This window comes from Triturus cristatus, chromosome 1_1 (assembly GCF_964204655.1).
Source record: "Triturus cristatus chromosome 1_1, aTriCri1.1, whole genome shotgun sequence".
In the NCBI taxonomy this organism is placed as follows: domain Eukaryota; kingdom Metazoa; phylum Chordata; class Amphibia; order Caudata; family Salamandridae; genus Triturus; species Triturus cristatus.
Genome location: NC_140579.1, coordinates 614074766 through 614096529, shown reverse-complemented (window position 1 = coordinate 614096529; position 21764 = coordinate 614074766). Strand labels below are relative to the sequence as shown.

The 21764-nt window shown below is 52.2% G+C and overlaps 1 protein-coding gene across 6 annotated transcripts in view; it reads right to left on the bottom strand.

Annotated features, from left to right (window-relative positions):
* LOC146870713 (apoptotic chromatin condensation inducer in the nucleus-like) overlaps positions 1-21764 on the bottom strand; it is an 851523-nt gene that overhangs the window by 420113 nt on the left and 409646 nt on the right. For all 6 annotated transcript variants that reach the window (XM_085646186.1, XM_085646194.1, XM_085646198.1 and 3 more), the window contains 2 exons: positions 19482-19629; positions 15862-16007 (listed from right to left, as the gene is read on the bottom strand). In XM_085646186.1, coding sequence (XP_085502312.1) covers positions 15862-16007; positions 19482-19629 — 294 coding nt within the window. The remainder of the gene's footprint in view (positions 1-15861; positions 16008-19481; positions 19630-21764) is intronic.

Below are 21764 nucleotides of genomic sequence, written 5' to 3'. Positions count from 1 at the left end.
TCTAAAACAACCATAATAGTCTTTAAAAAGAAAGGCAAGGATGCGGTTGAGCCAGGCTCATACCGTCCCATTACACTAATTAACTCAGACAGTAAGATCTTCTCCAAAATACTTGCTAGAAGACTTGGAAAGAGTATAGCTTCACTTGTCTCATTACGTCAGCATGAGTTTGTGGCAGGTAGAGGCACCACGGATCATGTTTGGCGAATAATTTCTCTTCTGGACTGGTCTCAGGTCTCTAAAGTTCCAATAGGGGTGGCCCTGTTGGATGCTGAGAAAGCATTCGACAGGGTCTCCTGGGAATTTTTATGGGCAATTCTCCATTGGAAAGGTTTTCCATCTTCCTTTATTAAGGCTGTACAAGCTATGTATATCTGTCCAGGTGCTACAATCCGTATTTCAGGCAATCATTCTGGGGAGTTTAAGATTTATAGGGGTACTCGGCAGGGGTGTCCTTGCTCCCCTCTCCTGTTCGCTCTCTATATCGAACCTCTTGATTAAGATCGAGCATGATTTGGAGATTACTCCAGTACAGCCTGTGACCGAGTCTATAAAAGTTTTAGCCTACGCGGATGACGTGGCTGTCGTTACACTGGATGTTCCCAACGCAATGAGACGCATCGAATGTTTGACATCAGAATTTGGTGCTGTGTCCGGCTATAAGCTGAACCTACACAAAACCCAAGTTCTTTTTACTGGCTCTGATGTTTTATCCGGTGTTAACACAGTCACAGAGACGACTTACCTCGGGGTGAAAATCTCGGTTAATGTACAGTCCATAGTCAATTTAAACTTTGAACCCACCCTAATCTCAACAAATAAAATGTTAGAGAACTTGGATTACTTGCATCTATCATTATATGGCAGATGTAACGTTATTAAGATGGTAGTCTTCCCGAAATTTCTTTATTTATTCCGTACGATTCCACTTCTGGTTCCTAATTTAATTTTTACGAAAATCGAAAGAATATGCTCCCGCTTTTTATGGGGGTACAAAAGAACAACGAGAACCTTTAAAAAATTAAGTTTAGCCAAGGAGAGGGGGGGGATTAAATATCCCTCAATTTCAACATTATTATTGGATGGCTATGCTACAACATATGGGAACTTTGTTTTTTGGTGCACAGTCTTACAAGGATCCAGCTAATTCCCCATCTATCTACGAACTTGTTTTAGGCCCAGAAGCTAACTATATGTTTTCTAAGTTTTTTGAGCCCAGTTATTACAAAAGGACACGTTTCAAGATTCTAGTTGCCGCTGCTCAAGTCTGGTCAAAAATTTGTAAACATTTTACTTTTAAGGAATATAATCGCTATACGCCGGTGGGAACACCAGGTAAACTCCCTTCAATTTTTTGTGACTCTATAATGAGGAGGTGGAGCGCCCAGGGTGTTAGATCCATTGGTGATTTTTTCATAGAGAAACAATTAATTTCATTCGTAGAACTCCAAGAAAGATTTGGGTTGCTACATACAGACTTTTTTAAATATCTCCAAATTCGCAGCTTTTTAGACAATCTCGATATAAAAGGACAGATCAGTCTAGAAAAGAACCCGATATTAGAATGTATAAAAGGGAGATGCAAGATCTCTCAACTTGTCAAAATAATGACCGTATGTCAGCAGGATGACCTTGCTACACATGAGCACCGCTGGGAGACTAGGTTGGGGATAACAGGGGTCGACCTGCAAACCGTATTTAATTTAGCCGATCGGTTACTATTTTCAGGTAGACACAAGAGCCAATACTTTATGGCCATCTATGACCTATACTACTCTCCAGCTAAGATAGCTAAATGGGGGACAAATCGAGGGGTCCTCTGTCCTAGATGCACTTTAAAGGCCGCTGATTTGGTGCATATGCTATATGACTGCCCCGTTATTTCCCCTTGGCTCAAGGAGATACAAAGCTTTTTGAACACAGGTCTAGGCATTTTAGTTAATTTGTCACCTCAACTAGTGCTGTTTAGTGTTGAGTTTGATGCAAATGTCAGAACTCGATCAGTTCCTGAGAAAGGATTTCTGTTTTTATGTATGGCTATTCTCCGACTATGTATCACTTCCCAATGGATAAACCCCGACCCACCGTCTTTTAGTATGTGGATGACTAAACTACTTTCTCTGTATAAGCTGGAAACCGCTTTGTATAAACTTAAAGGCAGGAAAAAAAAGCAATTTGGACATACACTATGGGCTCCAGTTATGAACTGGATATGATTAATTGTGTTATTTTTTGTGCTAACTTCCACGGTTTGTAACTATGACTGACTGTCCTTTTTTTCTGGGTTTAAGTCTTTTTATTTATGGATCATGTAACAAATATTAACATTATGAAACTGCTATATCATTAATGCTGATTTTCTAAAAATTCAAAAATAAAAATTTAAAAACTCCTGGTGAAAAGGCTGGTTAATATCTCCTAGAAATCCTTCATGAGTGGGCCTATGAAAAAAGAGGTTTGAGACGGTCTTTTTCTATCGGCTGCAATGGCTTCAAGATGTGCCTTAACTGAGGAAAACTGCAGCCCCATTTTTGCTAAATGTTATGTTATAAACTTTTATATAGCGCGCAACTGCTAAACTTTTATATAGCGCGCAACTGCCCCAGCAAAGAGGAGTCTGGGTGCTGACAGCAGAGAAAGAACGGGCCCCTAGTAAAAACTTGGGCCTACGGCAAAGGAAAAAGATGTCTTGATTGCCTTCCAAAATGCAATGTAGTTGTCTAAGCTGCGGGTCTGTAAAGGAAGAGAGTTCCAGAGTTTTGCTGCCAGGGTGCGAAAAGAACACCCCCCCCCCCCCCCCCCCGAACATGCATCCTCCTCACCTGGGGAACCACCACCATGTGCTGCCCCAAAGAGCGAAGTTAGAGGGTGGGTACATAGGGCAGGAGCAGGTTAGCCAAGATACCTGGAGAGGCAAAATTCAGAATCTTAAAGGTCATGTAGAGGGCTCCGCCTGGCCAATGGCAACAAGGGGAGCCAGCGAATGGCATTCGTCGCAGAACACGCTCTAGGGAGACCGAGAAGAAATCTAGCAGCCGAAATTTGGACCCTCTGCAGACTCAAGATGTTTGCCTTATTTGTCCCCAGATAGAGCGAGCTGGCATAATCCAGTCTTGACAGAATTGAGGCCTGGACGATAACTTGCCGGGTAGACTGGTCAAAGAAACCCAACAGAGGTTTGAGCCCCCGTAGTAGCCCGAAACAAGTCCCTGCCATCTTTTTTGTTTGGACTTGAAAACTGAGGGCCGAATCCATCCACACCCCCAGATTTTTTACCACCTGCTTGGGGGCAGGGGCGCCGTCAAGGGTTGCAGGCCACCAATGCTCATTCCATAATCCAGTCTCTCTCCCAACCAACACCCCCTCAGACTTGCTAGCGTTAAGCTGGAGACAGCTGGCAGTCATCCACTCAGTGACGACTGCAAGATCGCTCCGAAACTTGAGAGCGTCCTGCATAGAGTCGTCAGAGTGCCACTACCAACTGTGTGTCGTCAGCATAGGAGACAATAGTAAGCTCTCTGCTCCTGGCCACAGCAGACAAAGGTTGGACATACAAATTAAATAGCAATGGTATAAACACAGGAGGTAAAAGGGGGAGCTGTCACCTGGAACGTCCTCTCAGAAAGAAAAGAAATGAACCAATCTAGAACGGAGCCCACAATGCCGGCCTCCTTCAGTCGTTGCAGCAGAATCGGATGGGAGACCGAGTCACTGGCGGCACTGAGATTGAATATGCTACTTACCAGTATGCATCTGTTCTTGGCATGTAGGCCTGCTGACATTCATATCTGTGCATAGATCGCCGCCTAGTGTTGGGTCCGGATGTTTGCACGTTGTTGTCCTGGAAGAGTCTTCGAAGTATCCTTGGATAGGTGACTCCTCCCCTGGACTACAGTGCGCATGGGCATCCTCTCCATCCTCAGATTGTTTTTCGCCATTGTGGCAGTGATGGAGTAGATACAGAAAGTGATGACCATGCTTGCAGTAATTCTGAGAGCTGCAGCTGCGACAGGCGCCGGGGAGGAGGGAGGGCGATATGAATGTCAGCAGCCCTACATGCCAAGAACAGATGCATACTGGTAAGTAGCATATTCAGTTCGAGGCATGTGGGCTGCTGAATTCATATCTGTGCATAGAATACATAGCAGTGCCCTCTATTGGCGGCGGCTACCCGTGCCAGCTGCAGCGGTCTGAAAAAGTGTTTTGAGAACAGCCTGTCCTACAGCTGCCTGCTGTTTTGACTGCACATCTACGCAATAGTGTTTTGTAAATGTGTGTGTAGTGGACCATGTGGCTGCTCTGCATATATCATGCAGGGGAATATTTCCTAGGAAGGCCATGGAAGCCCCCAACTTACGTGTTGAGTGGGCTCGTGGTGGAATAGTTAATGTGCGTTTTGCTTTTTGATAACAGATTTGAATACACTTAACTATCCATCTGGCTATCCCTGCTTTGGAGATGGCGTTACCTTTGTGGTGTGGGGCAAAGGCAACGAACAGTTGTTTTGTCTTCCTGAAGGGTTTAGTCCTATCGATGTAGTACATGAGGGCCCTCCGTACATCTAGTGTATGTAGTGCCCTTTCTGCAACAGTTCGTGGGTTTTGGAAGAAAACTGGCAGTTCAATAGTTTGATTCATGTGGAACTGCGATATTACTTTGGGCATGAATTTGGGGTTGGTACGTAGTACGACCCTGTTGGTGTGAACCTGTATAAATGGCTCTTGAACGGTTTGTGCCTGGAGTTCACTAACTCTTCTTAGGGAAGTGATCGCTACAAGGAAGGCCACTTTCCAGGTAAGGAATTGAATCTCGCATGAGTGTAGAGGTTCAAAGGGTGGACCCATCAGGCGTGTGAGGACCAAGTTGAGGTTCCACATTGGAGCCGGTGGGTGGCTTGGTGGAATGACTCGTTTGAGTCCTTCCAAGAATGCTTTGATGGCAGGCACTCTGAATAGAGAGAGGTGCTGCCTGGTTTGCAGATAGGCTGAGATTGCGGTCAAATGGACACGTATAGAGGTGTACGCCAGATTGCATCGATATAGGTGTAAGAGATAACAGATGATGTTTTGGATGGATGCGTCCAGCGGGTTGATGTCATTATTACCGCAATAAATGACGAACCTTTTCCATTTGGCTGCATAGCAAACTCTGGTAGTGGGTCTCCTGGCCTCCTTGATGTCCATACAGTCAGGTGGCAGGTTGAGATAGCCAAACTCTAGGACTTCAGGAGCCAGATCGCCAGATTCAGCTGTTGCGGATCTGGGTGCTGAACCTCTCCATGGTTCTGCGTCAAATGCGCGGGTTTGAGCCGCAGCCTTTGATGCGGCACCACGGAAAGTTCGAGGAAGGTGGTGTACCACGGCTGGCGTGCCCACGTGGGAGCAACTAGGACGAGTGTCAGGGAGTGTTGTCGGAGTTTGCGGGCCACTAGCGGTATCAATGGCGCTGGGGGAAAAGCGTACGCAAATCTGCCGGACCAGTTCATCCATATCGCATTGCCCTGCGACTGCGGATGTGGGAATCTGGCGGCGAAGCTTTGGCATTTTGCGTTTTCGCTTGTCGCGAATAGGTCTATCTCCGGATGACCCCACTGCTGGAAGTACGGTTGGAGTACTGATGGGTGTAACTCCCACTCGTGCATCTGGTGGCTGTGTCTGCTGAGCAGATCCGCCATCTGGTTGTCCTTGCCAGGGAGGTGTTCCGCCATGAGGAACATGTTCCTTTGAATGGCCCACTTCCACATGCTCTGAGCCAGATGAGACAACTGTGGAGTGTGTTCCTCCCTGTTTCTGTATGTAGTACATTGCGGTCATGTTGTCCGTCCGGATCAACACGACCTTGTTGCATAGATGTACTTTGAATGCCTTCATGGCTAGGAAGATTGCCATCAGTTCCAGAAGGTTGATGTGCAACTTCTTTTGTTGTGTTGTCCATAGTCCCTGCACTGTGTAGTGGAGTACATGAGCTCCCCATCCCTGGAGAGACGCGTCCGCTGTCAGTACTATCTGTGGGACAGGCTCTTGGAATGGTCGGCCCTTGCAAAGGTTTTGTGGATTCCACCAATGCAGAGAGTTGTATGCCCGACCGCTCACCAACACTAGGTCCTTTAACTGTCCTTGAGCCTGATTCCACTGACGTGCTAGGCACTCCTGAAGTGGGCGCATATGTAATCTCGCGTGCGGGACTATGAAGATGCAGGAGGCCATCATGCCTATCAACTGCATAAACACTCGCGCTGGAAGTGAGTGATTGGGTTTGAACTTGGAGATCAGCAGTTGTATGCTGTTGATCCTCACTAAGTTTGGCTGAGCTGTGGCCGCCAGAGTGTCTATAGTCGCACCTAGGTACTGTTGTACGTGTGCGGGCTGGAGATGGGACTTTGGATAATTTAGTGAGAATCCCAAACTGTGAAGAAGGTGAATGGTGCGGGACATGTGGCTTGCACATTGCTGGGCTGACTTCGCTTGAACGAGCCAGTCGTCTAGGTAGGGGTAGACGTGTATATGCTGCCTCCGTAGATGTGCTGCCACCGTAGCTAGGCACTTTGTGAAAACCCTGGGCGCTGTTGTCACGCCGAAGGGAAGGACTTTGAACTGATAGTGCTGCCCCTGAACAGTGAACCTGAGGTATTTTTTGTGTGAGGGGTGGATGGGTATGTGAAAGTACGCATCTTTGAGGTCCAGTGTGGCTAGGAAGTCTCCCTGCTTGAGAAGCGGAAGGACTTGCTGTAGAGTGAGCATGTGAAAGTGCTCTGAAAGAATGTATTGGTTTAGGGGTCTCAGGTCTAATATAGGTCTGAGCGACCCGTCCTTTTTTGGAATTAAGAAGTAGAGGGAGTACACTCCCGCACCCTGCTCGTGGATGGGTACGACCTCTATAGCGCCTTTTAGAAGCATACTTTGCACTTCTTGCTGTAAGAGCGTTAAGTGCTCTGAGGACATAGGACGGCTTCTTGGTGGTATTGTGGGTGGAGTGGAGGTTAACTCCAGACAGTAACCGTATTTTATAATATCTTTGACCCACCTGTCCGTGGTGATGGAATTCCACGTGGACAGGAACCTTTGTAGCCTTCCCCCGACAGGTGTTATGTGGTCGGGAGGAAGGGAGAGGGCGTCACTGCTTGTTCTTGGGGGAGGACCTGGTGTTGCCGTAGCCGCGTCCTCTGCCCTTTGTGCTGGAGCCACGATATCCACCTCGGGTGTTTTTATCATAGGTGGTCTGTGTATTGCCTTTGTTATGTTTGTTGTGACCCCTGTCCTCTACCTGCTCCCTTGTTTCCGGGGCGACGAAAGGAGCCGCTCCGAAAGGACTGAGTTTGTAGGGCGCCCATGGACTTCGCAGTGTCCGTGTCCTTTTTTATCTTTTCGAGGGTGGTGTCAACCTCTGGCCCGAATAAGTAGTCGGGGTTGACGGGCTGGTTCAGTATATTGTTTTGTACCTCAGGCTTGAATCCTGAGATCCGTAGCCAGGCATGTCGTCGCAGCATGACGCTTGTGTTTATGGCTCTGGCAGCCGTGTCTGCAGCATCTAGTGCGCATTTGATGGAAGCGTTCGTTAGTAGCTGTCCTTCCCTGATGAGCATTTCTGCGCCTTCCTTGAACTGGTCAGGGAGATGTTGGAATATTTGCTCCAGTGTATCGTAGTGCGCTCTATCATAGCGAGCAAGGAGCGCTTGAGTGTTGGCTATGCGCCAAATGTTGGCAGCTTGGGCGGCAACTCGCTTGCCAGAGGTTTCTAACACCTTGGACTCTTTGTCCGGGGGAGGAGCGTCACCTGTCGTTTGCGAGTGTGCCCTCTTGCGTGCATTCGCTACGATGATGGAGTCTAGTGGTAATTGTCCTCTGATGTAAGTAGGATCCCCAGGTGCTGATCTGTATTTTTTATCAATCCTGGGGTTTATCACTCGTGCCCTGGTGGGTTCCTTGAAAATGTCCTTGGCTGGTTTGAGGACCCCCTTCAACATTGGCAGAGTCTTTACATGTCTTTCTGAGGATGCAAAGGTGTCCATTAGAAAGTCATCTTCGATGGTATCAGAGTGAAGCTGTACCCCATGGTTATTTGCAGCACGTTCGATAAGAGCGTTGAACGCCGCAGTGTCCTCCGTAGGAGATGTTTTCGCCCCATAGAGTTGTTGGTCCTGTGCATCGAGAGGTGCATTGGGGTCTGCAGGGTCACCCCAAGTTTGATCAGGGTCCTGCTGGTCATCAGGGTCCGTGTCCACATGGTAGGGGACTTGGTCACCCATGTAGTCCTCTAATGCATCCGTATCGGAGCGTGTGGGGGAGAACCGGTGTAGATCCTGGTAGGATGAATGGAAGGGTTCATAAAGGAGTGGTTCCGATTCAGCAGGCAACTTCCTTTTTAGTGGGATCCTGAAAGGGTCCAATGGCGGCTCCGAAGTTATCCTTCGGTCGTGGAGAATCATCCTGCCAGTGTCGGCGTCGATGATACGTGCCGAAGACGTCTCAGCAGGTGTGACCGTAGGTTGGGTGACCTGTGTCCTGAGTTGGAACATTTTTGGGATTGTCGACGGAGGCAAGCCGAAGGTAATATTGGCCGGCACCGAAGAGGCTGCTGGAGCTCCGATCGAACCGGAACCCGACGTGTCCTGGAGGACAGCTGTGGTGTTGCTGCCTTGCGTCGCACCAGGTCGTACTTGGGGCGCCTTCGAGGCTTTGGCACCGGCTAGGCTTGTAGAGGCGGCCGTGGCTTTTTTCGGCGCCGGCGGTTCATCGAGTCGAGGTGCAGAGATCACCGAAGTCTTCGATACCTGAGGCTTAGGTGTCATCGAGGGAGTGATGCGAGACACAGCAGGCGGTACGGCCCTTGGTGTCGTCGGTGCCGGTGGCCGAGCAGGTTTGTCGGTGCGATGGCTTTTTTCCGTTTGTCGACTCCAACGTCGCCCGCTTCAAGTTCGGCACCGAAGTCCCTCTTGGTACGGCTGGTGCCGACGCGGTGCGCTGGCGTCGAAGGCCTCGATCCGACTAGCGCCACTTTCAGTTTCGGTTTCGGTGGAACCGGAGTAGCTTTCGGTTTCGGTTTTGTGGTAGGGAAACCAGCCTGTTTATGTAGTAATGGCTGCCGCTGAACGTCTGAGGCCGGGCCCGAGGGCGGAGCCGAAGGACTGCGGGATGGGTCTCGGGTAAGGCCCGAAGGCGATCCCTCGACCGGAGCCATAGGCTGTGGCACTGGTGTTTCAACGGTTTGAACAGGTAGGCCTTGTTCATCATTGGAGCTACTCTCTTCGGCCCCTAAGGCCTCCTCGTCGTCTCCTACCTCGGTGTCGTCTTCACCTCTGTGGAAGAGTGACTCGTCTACCTCGTCCGATCCGGGTTCGTGTTCGGAAACGGGACTGGAGGGCAAGACTTCTAATTCCTCGACGTCTTAGGCCTCGTCGAAGATGTCTGTTGGGGCCGGTGCCGCGTGCTGCGCCTCGAGTCTCGCCGCTCGTCGATTCCGCAAAGTCTTCTTGGAACGGAACCGGACACAGGCCATGCATGTCGATTCGTCGTGGTCCGGCGAAAGGCATTTGTTGCACACCGGGTGGACGTCGATGTGTGGGTACTTCGCATTGCATACCGGACACCTTTTGAATGGCGTCCTCGATTCCATCGTCGAAGTAGTCGATGGACAGGTAAATGCGAAAAAAGTCGGTGCTGTAGGTTAGTAAACTAACAGGATTGGATCGAAACCCGATCGATAAACAGTACCGACGCAAACTAAAGGCCTTTTGGCCTCGAAAAAATATTTTCCTAACTTGAGCTAAGATAGCACATCCGAACCCAATGGCGGAAAAAAACAATCTGAGGATGGAGAGGATGCCCATGCGCACTGTAGTCCAGGGGAGGAGTCACCTATCCAAGGATACTTCGAAGACTCTTCCAGGACAACAACGTGCAAACATCCGGACCCAACACTAGGCGGCGATCTATGCACAGATATGAATTCAGCAGCCCACATGCCTCGAACCTAATAATATCAGTGCCGAGGTGCGCCCAGCGTCTAATGCTCTCCGCAGATGTTCGGTCACAGCTAGGAGAGCCGACTCCGTGCTGTGGCCTGGTCGAAAGCCATTCTAAGAGGGGTCTAAAATGTTGTTGTTATTCAGGAATTCTGTCAGGATGGAATTAATGTAGGCCTTAGAGATCTTAGACACCCATGGCAAGAGATACAGGGCGAAAATTCTCTGGTTTAGCTGGATCCAGAGTGGATTTTTTAAGCAGAGGGACCACCCTCGCCAGCTTCCACATCCTAGGGACAACCGCCATGGAAAGGGACATATTTAATCACCTGGCACAGAGGTGCCCGGAGCACAGGGAGAGATGTCATAAATTGGTCAGGCTTGAGAGGGTCAGCAGGAGAACCGGATTTAACTTTGCTACATAGCAAGCGCAGCTTATTCTGAGAGATAGATTGAAAGGCCGCAAGAGTGCAGGTAGAGAGTGGTCTAGGCACCTAACTTAAGCACGCTGGAGTCGGCGGGAAGGACATATAGATGTTTTCTACCTTCCTGACAAAGGTGGTGGTGAGGTCCTCACATTGCTGATCTGACGTGATCAGAGGTGCTGTTGATGTCTTCATTGATTTAAGATCTGTAAGTATCGAGAAAATACTTTTGGCCGTATTGCTACTTTCCCTAATTTTCTTTGCAAAGAAAGCTGCCCGTTCTGATTGAATAGACCTATGGTAGTTCTTAATAGCAGCCTGATAGTACCCCTTCAAGACCGGGTCATAGTCTCGTCTCCAAGCCTGCTCCAGCCTTTTGCATGCTTTGCGCATAGTAGCCAACTTGTCATTGTACCAAGGGCTAGATTTAGAATTATGGTTCTTAGACCACTTGGCAGGAATAAGTGTGTCCAGAGGCTGGAAAATCCAACACATTGCGCTTAGTTAGCAGCATACGGGTCAGCAGGTAGACTGAGGATATTCGCAGAGAAAAGGGCATGGAATTGATCCAGATTCAATTTGTGCCATGAGCGCTAAAAGAGGACTTCTGACCTACCTTCCAGGAAGGCACTACAACCGAGAGGGACATGGAAATCAGGTAATGATCGGACCAACACACCGGGATAAGGGTGTGGACTGTGAGGGAAGGAAGGTTGGAAAAGACAGGGTCCAGCAATTGGCCAGCAGAGTGGGTAGGACCTGAAACCAGCTGTGTAGGTGACAGGCTGCAATGTCTGCTAGGAAGTTAACCATTTCTGTGTCCATAGGGGCTGTCTAGATGCATATTCAGATCCCTGATAACGCTGAAGTTGGCAGCTCTCATAGCCAAGGAACTGACTGCATCAGTGAGTGCTGCCCTAAACTCTTTAGACGGCCCTGGTGGCCGATACACCAGCAACCCCAACATGGTGTAATTAGCACTAAAAGAGATCCCAGAACGTGCACACTCACAGCCAGCCACAGTCTCTTTCACAAAAAAGAAAGAAGAGAGAACCTCCTTGTACTGGCATCTGGATAGGCCAATGCTCTTCCTTATTCATAATATGTAGAGCCTATTCCATTTAAAAGAATAGGCTGCCTAGCCTACCTCCACATGTACGTACTTTCTGGCAGAAGATTAAAATGTAAATACTGTAAGTGTTATGGAGCCTGGCTGTCAAATTAAACAATAGAAGGTTGGATATGGGCCCCAAATTGGAAAAGGAGGCCCGTCTCCACAGAGGCCTCTTGTGTAGACACTCAAAGGCGAAGGGCCTGTGAACCACCACTGACATTCCCACTTCTGTCTTGGCTCCCGTCAGAGAAAACACGTACACAAAGTTCTTCACCAGCTTCTAGCAAAAGGCTAGTAAAACCTGGAAGCATAGTTTGGACATTTTGGGATGTTTGCATTTGAAAACACATCTAGGGGAAAATTAAAGTTCGCAGAAAAAAAAAAAAAAAAAAAAAATTCGGACATCACTTTGAAGCAGACTCCCTGAGCAGGACATTTTAAAAGAACTACTAGTGGGTCTTAAGTGACAGATTTGCCAATTCCCAGGAGATTAACTGCTGCAATGCTGAGATTCCTGGCATGAGCCAATTGCAGCTAGTCTGAGCTTTAAGAGAACAAATCTGAATGAGTTCCTGCCTGCTTGTTCAGATAAAGCAATGACTTGGTGTTTGTATGAGTGACCTCCAGTTGATGGCTTGAGGGAAATAACCCTCAGTTTCAGCAGTTTGATATATAAAGACTTTCCCAACCACATAGTGACCCATGTGAGTTCCCATTCCAGAACGATGGAATTCGCCACTACTGACTATAAACAGATATCCTTCGGCAATGGATATATTTTTTTTTAAGACTGTTATGTTGACACGACCAAGGGAGAGATTGGAATGCCGTTTGAGAGTCAGTTTGTTTTTACAGCTGCCTGAAAATTGGCTAAAAAAATCCTCCATACCCTCACAAAGCTATGTGTGAGGAAACAGAAATTTGCATGATACTTTGGTTACAGTGTGACCGCTTTAAAGTGGCTTTTTTTGTTTAAAAAGTGAAAAAAATTACCTTTGGCCATTACAGCCTACATTTGGCTGTCAAAAGCTTTGGCTGTTTTGTTTAACATTGGCTTTCTAAAATAGAGAACATCAAGTTACTTTTTTTCCTAAAGCTCTTTCTGTTCGATACTCTTACCACAAATTGCTCGCTTTTAAAATATCCTCAGGCATCAGACTGGACACGAAAGATGTTAACAGCACTGCTCCTGCATGCTGGTAGGTGGAGTAATGCAGATCCAGATTGACTTAGTTTCAGACAGAAGGGACAATGGAGCTGCACATAAGCGCTTCCATTGCAATTCAACATCAGTTTCTTGGACTGTCCTCGCCCTCAGACATACAGCTGAGTCATAATTATAGGTGCAACTGTGAAGATCTCTAGTGTGGGACCTTTTTAGAATGGAAAAAGACCATTCCACAGAACAGGGAGGTGGATAGGCAGTGACTAATCTGCAGTTAGATAAAATAGCCACCAGATAGCGGACCAAAGATAGGTAACTATTTCTTGTGATGGTTACTTCTAACTACAGATTCTTCACCTTTAGACTGGGTGCCAAAGCAGTAGAGCTGCTAAGTTGGTGGGTCTGTAGAATGGCTCAGACCAAAAAGACCTGAAGGACCAAACGTGAAATGCTCTTCCAATCAGACCTAGTTGTCAAAGAAGCAGCGCCTCATGAACGTGTGCATAAAAACCCACATTACTGCTTGACAGACAGCAAGGATAGGCACTCTGCGTGCCAGTACAGTGGTAGCAGCCTTGGTGTAAGGAAATGTCTCTTTTTGTAATGTCAACACCAAGTTTTTAGACTGATGCTGCTGGTTGTCCTACTCAGGATGCACTGAGCGTCCTGGCCCTAAAGTGTATGTCGAATTGGCTGCACCCAACTGGAAATGGCTAGCTTTCCTGCAAGTCCCTGGTATATGGTACCCAGGGCATGTAAGTTAGATTGGTACCATAGGGACTGCAGCACAGGTTGAGCCAACCTGGAGGTCCCCCGGGTAAAACTAGTCTGCCAGTACGCCACTGAGGACTGGTAGAGCTGTTGTGTACTGCTGGCCCGACTGCCACTAAAAGCAGTGGAAAAGCCTCCACTTACCCTGTGCATCTGTGGATGAAACCCCTCTGGCAGGCTTACCGAGTCCTAAGTCAGGGTGTAACATATGACACCTACAGGACATGTAGTTTACATGTTCTTACAGTAAAAATGCCAGACTGCCATTCTTACCTTGGAAAGGCTTGTTCCCCGAATGGGAGGTGCAGGGGGTTACACGTTAACCCCTCAGTCATGCTAACTACTAGGCAGAATGACCAAAGTGGGCAGTCCAAGGTATCAAACAACTCAATACATTAGGCTTGACTTGATTCTCAAATCAAAATTAATATAGCTTGCTGCAGTGTACAGCTTTTGTAAAGCTTTAACTTTGTTGCATTTAAAACTCCAGTGCCTTCCTGGGTACACATGGATCTTGTACCATGAGACAGCTTTCTGCCCTCCGGGGAAGACATGCCAACAACTCTGAGGAAGGGGATCAATGAGGAATTGCAGGACAGGGAGGCATTGCATCACTCCTGCAGGAAACCAGATGGGTGTTAGCCCCCAAAAGGCAGACTTCAAAGGGAAGCCGCCTTTGAAGGTCAAATGAATAGCTCTAGGGTGCTGGACCACTCCATTGTTTAGGCAAACAGGCTGGCAAGGGGACCAGAGAGGGGAGCCAGTGGCCAAATCAGTTTCCCCAGGTGCATGTAGCCTTGAGGTAGCCACACCACAGAGTTGGCTAGTGAGGTCCAAACAAGAGAAGGGTCTCACCATCTTGAGAGTGGGCAGATGGTGCATACTGGGATGGCCAGGTGCCTCACTCCACAGGGAGGTTTTGCAAGGTGGGAGGGAATCCCATTGGCTACCAACTGCATCCTGCCCTAGGGGCATTTTCCGGACATAAAGAGGGCACCCAGACCTCAACTGACCTGGAAGGAGGACCAAAGGAGGTCTGCCCTGCTGCACCGAGAGATCATGAAAGAAAGGCTGCACCTGCTACACCAGGTGACTAGCTAAGAGACTGTGCCCGGTCTGCCCTGTCCATCTCCAGAGCCCAGCAAAGCCTAGAGACTCCAAGGGCCAGCCAGCTAGCCTCCTTTTCACAGCACAGGGACACAAAAGCTGAAGAAGCCTGTTGGGGCAGGTTGGTAACTCAGTCTCCAAGTCGCCATCACTGCAGCCGTGCAGCCCCTGGGACCAAGACCCGAAGCATAGAGTTGCACCAGAGTTCGCTGAACCTGGGAGTGCTGTCGGAGAGCTGCTGCGACCCTGAGAGGGCGAGCTATTGACTCAGGAAGGATTGGCCTGTGACTCCGGGTGACTGGTAGTCCAGTGGCGACTGGACTTCTGCCAGCCTGGAGAGGACGTCAACTCTGTGACCAGGACCATTCACTTAGCTTAGGAACCTAGTAGTCACAGCAAGACCCTTGTCGACCGCGTCACACCCACAGCATCCTTGGAGCATCTATATAAAACTTTATAAATAAATCTTCACTATCCTTCATATACTGCTCAAAAGTTTAAGTCACTAGAAGAACTTAATTGACAAAATCAACACAATAACCAATAAAGGAAAACTAAAGGAAAATGTGCACTGTAGCTATTTGACAGAAATCTCATGATCTGGGTCTAGAACACTGTAGTATACAAAGGAGTTCATTTTTTATAGATAATTGAGTTTTTTATACTGTTCAAATGTTGAAGGAGCTAGATTGGTAACTCGCGTTAACTGTTGGTTTACATAACAAACAGTTGCATAAGAAATTTATATACAGTTAAGAAACTGTAGCCTGAAAAGTAAGCCTGAGCACAGACGTACAAGGTTAACACTGGTCAAAAGGTAAATATTACTAAACATCTAGCAGATGCATAGCATAAAACATTTGTGGTCCTGTCACAGAAGGGTCCAATGTCTGATCTGCTATGCTGCTCTTTTTACTTATATGTAAATAAGAGCACTAGTCTTTTTTTACTATACAGCACTACCTTGAGAAGACGTTTGTCATATCTGCAATGTAATGATGTATTGCGCTTTCTAAGACATAACTATTACAGTAAAGCCTTGACTGCTAGACTCAGCTGCTGCTTCTGAATCAAGTGCTATTGATGACCCTGGCAAAATCCATACACCCCAGAAGAGGCCTTGCAAATTCTACCTCCTCAAAAGGTCAACAATAAAATATGTATAGGAAGATCTGAATATTGCTGAACAAAATGAGCACTTCAAGGTCTTGTAGCCAATCTTGGCACAGATACAGGAACAAGGCTCCATACAAATGCAACAATACAAGGCATTTAATCTTAAGAACCTCAACCAAAACTGAAGCAGGCTTTAACTTACCAGATTGGAAATATGAACAATGGTGCTGAATTTGAAGCGTGGTGGAGAGGGGACGCGAGATGTACGCACTGGGTCATCTATAGTGATGGAGACTCCAGCCTTCTGTTGACTAATGGACCTCCGGAACAGAGTATCTGTGAGGGTCACTGAACAGAAAACAGTGATAATCACATTAGAATTATGAAGAATAGGCTAGTTTGAATAGGTTTGTCCTCCCGTGTGTACTATTTGCCTTAGTGTGATCACCTTAGAGGGCGTTGGGTGGGGCAGAGCCTCGGGTGGGCTCAGAGGGGGTGGGGGAGGTAATAGGCCAGAGCCTAGCCTCTCGCGGTGTGGGCGGGTAGTAGGCCAGAGCATAGCCTCTTACGGTGTGGGTAGGGGGGCAGGTCACGCGGGGCCCAGCGCAAGGGGGGGCAGGCCACGCGGGGCCCAGCGCAAGGGGGGGCAGGCCACGCGGTGCCCAGCGCAAGGGGGGGCAGGCCACGCGGTGCCCAGCGCAAGGGGGGGGCAGGCCACGCGGTGCCCAGCGCAAGGGGGGGGCAGGCCACGCGGTGCCCAGCGCAAGGGGGGGGGGCAGGCCACGCGGGGCCCAGCGCAAGGGGGGGGCAGGCCACGCGGGGCCCAGCGCAAGGGGGGGGGGCAGGCCACGCGGGGCCCAGCGCAAGGGGGGGGGGGGCAGGCCACGCGGGGCCCAGCGCAAGGGGGGGGGGGGCAGGCCACGCGGGGCCCAGCGCAAGGGGGGAGGTCACGCGGGGCCCAGCGCAAGGGGGGAGGTCACGCGGGGCCCAGCGCAAGGGGGGAGGTCACGCGGGGCCCAGCGCAAGGGGGGAGGTCACGCGGGGCCCAGCGCAAGGGGGGAGGTCACGCGGGGCCCAGCGCAAGGGGGGAGGTCACGCGGGGCCCAGCGCAAGGGGGGGGGGGGGCAGGACACGCGGGGCCCAGCGCAAGGGGGGGGGGGCAGGTCACGCGGGGCCCAGCGCAAGAGGGGGGGGGCAGGTCACGCGGGGCCCAGCGCAAGAGGGGGGGGCAGGTCACGCGGGGCCCAGCGCAAGAGGGGGGCAGGTCACGCGGGGCCCAGCGCAAGAGGGGGGCAGGTCACGCGGGGCCCAGCGCAAGAGGGGGGCAGGTCACGCGGGGCCCAGCGCAAGAGGGGGGCAGGTCACGCGGGGCCCAGCGCAAGAGGGGGGCAGGTCACGCGGGGCCCAGCGCAAGAGGGGGGCAGGTCACGCGGGGCCCAGCGCAAGAGGGGGGCAGGTCACGCGGGGCCCAGCGCAAGAGGGGGGCAGGTCACGCGGGGCCCAGCGCAAGAGGGGGGCAGGTCACGCGGGGCCCAGCGCAAGAGGGGGGCAGGTCACGCGGGGCCCAGCGCAAGAGGGGGGCAGGTCACGCGGGGCCCAGCGCAAGAGGGGGGCAGGTCACGCGGGGCCCAGCGCAAGAGGGGGGCAGGTCACGCGGGGCCCAGCGCAAGAGGGGGGCAGGTCACGCGGGGCCCAGCGCAAGAGGGGGGCAGGTCACGCGGGGCCCAGCGCAAGAGGGGGGCAGGTCACGCGGGGCCCAGCGCAAGAGGGGGGCAGGTCACGCGGGGCCCAGCGCAAGAGGGGGGCAGGTCACGCGGGGCCCAGCGCAAGAGGGGGGCAGGTCACGCGGGGCCCAGCGCAAGAGGGGGGCAGGTCACGCGGGGCCCAGCGCAAGAGGGGGGCAGGTCACGCGGGGCCCAGCGCAAGAGGGGGGCAGGTCACGCGGGGCCCAGCGCAAGAGGGGGGCAGGTCACGCGGGGCCCAGCGCAAGAGGGGGGCAGGTCACGCGGGGCCCAGCGCAAGAGGGGGGCAGGTCACGCGGGGCCCAGCGCAAGAGGGGGGCAGGTCACGCGGGGCCCAGCGCAAGAGGGGGGCAGGTCACGCGGGGCCCAGCGCAAGAGGGGGGCAGGTCACGCGGGGCCCAGCGCAAGAGGGGGGCAGGTCACGCGGGGCCCAGCGCAAGAGGGGGGCAGGTCACGCGGGGCCCAGCGCAAGAGGGGGGCAGGTCACGCGGGGCCCAGCGCAAGAGGGGGGCAGGTCACGCGGGGCCCAGCGCAAGAGGGGGGCAGGTCACGCGGGGCCCAGCGCAAGAGGGGGGCAGGTCACGCGGGGCCCAGCGCAAGAGGGGGGCAGGTCACGCGGGGCCCAGCGCAAGAGGGGGGCAGGTCACGCGGGGCCCAGCGCAAGAGGGGGGCAGGTCACGCGGGGCCCAGCGCAAGAGGGGGGCAGGTCACGCGGGGCCCAGCGCAAGAGGGGGGCAGGTCACGCGGGGCCCAGCGCAAGGGGGGGCAGGTCACGCGGGGCCCAGCGCAAGGGGGGGCAGGTCACGCGGGGCCCAGCGCAAGGGGGGCAGGTCACGCGGGGCCCAGCGCAAGGGGGGGCAGGTCACGCGGGGCCCAGCGCAAGGGGGGGCAGGTCACGCGGGGCCCAGCGCAAGGGGGGGGCAGGTCACGCGGGGCCCAGCGCAAGGGGGGGGAGGTCACGCGGGGCCCAGCGCAAGGGGGGGGAGGTCACGCGGGGCCCAGCGCAGGGGGGGGGGAGGTCACGCGGGGCCCAGCGCAGGGGGGGGGAGGTCACGCGGGGCCCAGCGCAAGGGGGGGGGGAGGTCACGCGGGGCCCAGCGCAAGGGGGGGGGGGGGAGGTCACGCGGGGCCCAGCGCAAGGGGGGGGGGGGGGAGGTCACGCGGGGCCCAGCGCAAGGGGGGAGGTCACGCGGGGCCCAGCGCAAGGGGGGAGGTCACGCGGGGCCCAGCACAAGGGGGGAGGTCACGCGGGGCCCAGCACAAGGGGGGAGGTCACGCGGGGCCCAGCACAAGGGGGGAGGTCACGCGGGGCCCAGCACAAGGGGGGAGGTCACGCGGGGCCCAGCACAAGGGGGGAGGTCACGCGGGGCCCAGCACAAGGGGGGAGGTCACGCGGGGCCCAGCACAAGGGGGGAGGTCACGCGGGGCCCAGCACAAGGGGGGAGGTCACGCGGGGCCCAGCACAAGGGGGGAGGTCACGCGGGGCCCAGCACAAGGGGGGAGGTCACGCGGGGCCCAGCACAAGGGGGGAGGTCACGCGGGGCCCAGCACAAGGGGGGAGGTCACGCGGGGCCCAGCACAAGGGGGGAGGTCACGCGGGGCCCAGCACAAGGGGGGAGGTCACGCGGGGCCCAGCACAAGGGGGGAGGTCACGCGGGGCCCAGCACAAGGGGGGAGGTCACGCGGGGCCCAGCACAAGGGGGGAGGTCACGCGGGGCCCAGCACAAGGGGGGAGGTCACGCAGGGCCCAGCACAAGGGGGGAGGTCACGCAGGGCCCAGCACAAGGGGGGAGGTCACGCAGGGCCCAGCACAAGGGGGGAGGTCACGCAGGGCCCAGCACAAGGGGGGAGGTCACGCAGGGCCCAGCACAAGGGGGGGGGCGGGGGGGGGGGGGGGGGGGGTCGCGCAGCTGGGCCAGGGCACGCAGCTGGGCCGGGGGGGGGGGGGGGGGGGCTAACGCAGCTGGGCCAGGCCAAGGGAAGTGTAGAATTTTTGTAACAAATTAAGATCCCAGAGCTGCAATGTGGCAGATACCTGCAACCAAATCCAGTTAATTCTTCTCATATAAATGCTGCTCACCTTTCTGAATTTGTGGCTCCAAAGGGGGAGGGACCTCACTCTCTATGGGCACCTCTGGGGGAGGCGGCGGTCGAGGTCTGGGCTCTTCCTCGGGTTCCTTTTCATCCTCAATGCCCTGGCCATTCTCTTGGGATTCTGACTGCACCACCTACCAAAAACGATAAGGAAGCAGGCAGAGAAAGGTTGAAGCTATGTAAATATTACTTCCGTGCTTCTACGGATCACCAACTTTGCCATTTATCTAATCCAGATGTTTTTAACTATTCCTCAACAGACTGGTAATCCTTGGTACATTAACTATACAGCATGTTTGAAATAAAATGTAAGACAATAGCTTAATCACATCAATGAGTGGCTATAACATAAGCTCCATCGATGGACGCCACTTTCAACACTAAAGCACGAAGTGAAAATCACAGACTCAGCAGAAAGAGTGGGCTTCGTGAAAGAACACAGGGAAGCTGTCATTTTAAGCAAGTGAGTTTGCTCAACACTTGCTCTTTAGAACATAAAGGCTTTCTGCAACTCACTAGATTGCTTGATTACTTAACTTCCCATTTTGCCCTGCCCTACTGCCTATCCACTTGGTTAGTGCCTACTCTGACCAACAGTATGGAATGAGGCAAACAAAACTAACCAAAGTACACTGGCTTCAGGCGGAGACCTGTGCCCCTTTTGACACAGAGCTCCATCCAGGTGAGCTTAAAACTGAAATGGACTAATATAATGGATTGGTGTACGAAAGTGTCAGTTTTTGACAGGCTTACTTAGGTAGTACTAATAGCACTACTTGTGGTAATGTGGTCAAGCAGTTAGGCTTATTAGGGGGCTGGGTTAAGCATTTGTTGTACACACTCAGGCAAGAAATTGCACACGGTCAAAGACTGAATCCAAGACCAACTGTGTTATTACTCAGTTATTTTAGAACCACTCGGAACTCAGCTGCAGGTAAGTAACAGTTTTAAGAATTGTATTTATTTATTTCTATAGCTAAGCATGATCCTAGTGGGTATCAGAGCGCTTTACATGAAGAGGGCTAATTTTCAAGAAGCAGTAGGAATTGGTTTGCAAAGGCAGTAAGAATGCTTTACAGTACTAGAAATACTTTGGTATTGTCAATAAGCAATTGTAGAAAGTAAACATTTGAGTGCCAATAGGAGAAATGTCTCTTCGAGTCTTCAGGCAAGGTTCAATTTAAGGTAGTAGTGCACCACCAGCGGGCACTAGGGCAGAAGGTGCAGATGTCACTGGGCCCAATGTTAGTCAATAGAGACTGGGGGTATCCAACTAGAGGTGCAGTTTGCAGGTAGGCATCTTCGTGGAGTCTTGGAGAAGTCAGCCAGTGATGGGGTCAAATTCTAGATTGCGAGGGAGAAGTCACTAGACAGGTAAGCCAATAAGACTCGGGCGTGGGCATCAGGTGCAGAGGGGGCAGGGGTTGCGGACCCAACTGGATCCAGACTCCTTTAAGTAGAAGTTTACTGGGCAGGGCCGCAGTCCTCAGGAGATCTGGTCTTTGTTGAAGAGTGGGTTTTTCAAAGTTGGTTTTTCAAAGTTGGTGACCGCAGGACAGTAGGGCTGGGGCCAAGTCAGTCGTTGTCTTCTTCGAGCTTTGCTGCACGGAGTCTTCTTCGTAGATGGCAGCAATCTGAGGATCAAGGTTCCCCATAACACTGGATTTAAGGGTGTTACAGGTAGTAGCCAATGGGCTACTCGCTCTTTTTTTGTATGCTCCCTGCCTTTGGGGGAAGAGGCATCCTCTAACCCGATTGGCTGGAATCCTTTCATTCTACATGGAGGATTTCCTAATGTGAGGGTCACCTCAGTCCGGGGCATCTTATGGGTGGTCCTGGAAGAAGGAGGGAGGCGAAACCTTTCCTTCCTACTAATTTTCCCACTGACCTTGCCGCCAAAAGTGGGGCTTGGTCACGGATGCCGGCATCTACACTAGCTGAAAAGGCCCGGGCTAGCATATCAAACAGCAGGAAGTCTTTGAGGCTCACCTCACCGAATGCTGTTCCTGATTGGGGGAAGGTGTGAGCACCTCACCCCAAGCAGCCTTTGTCCCAGACTCATCTCAGAGGGTCAGAAACCGGTCAGTGTGGCAGGCTGGTGCAGACCGGTCAGCTGGACACCAGTGAGTTGGTGGTTTTTCAGAGCGCATCTCTAAGATGGCCTCGGAGTGCATTTTGCAATAAATCAAATACTGGCTTCAGTATGAGTTTGATGTGCTGAGAAGTTTGATGCCAAACTTCTCAGCATTAAGTAAAGCCATCATGGAGA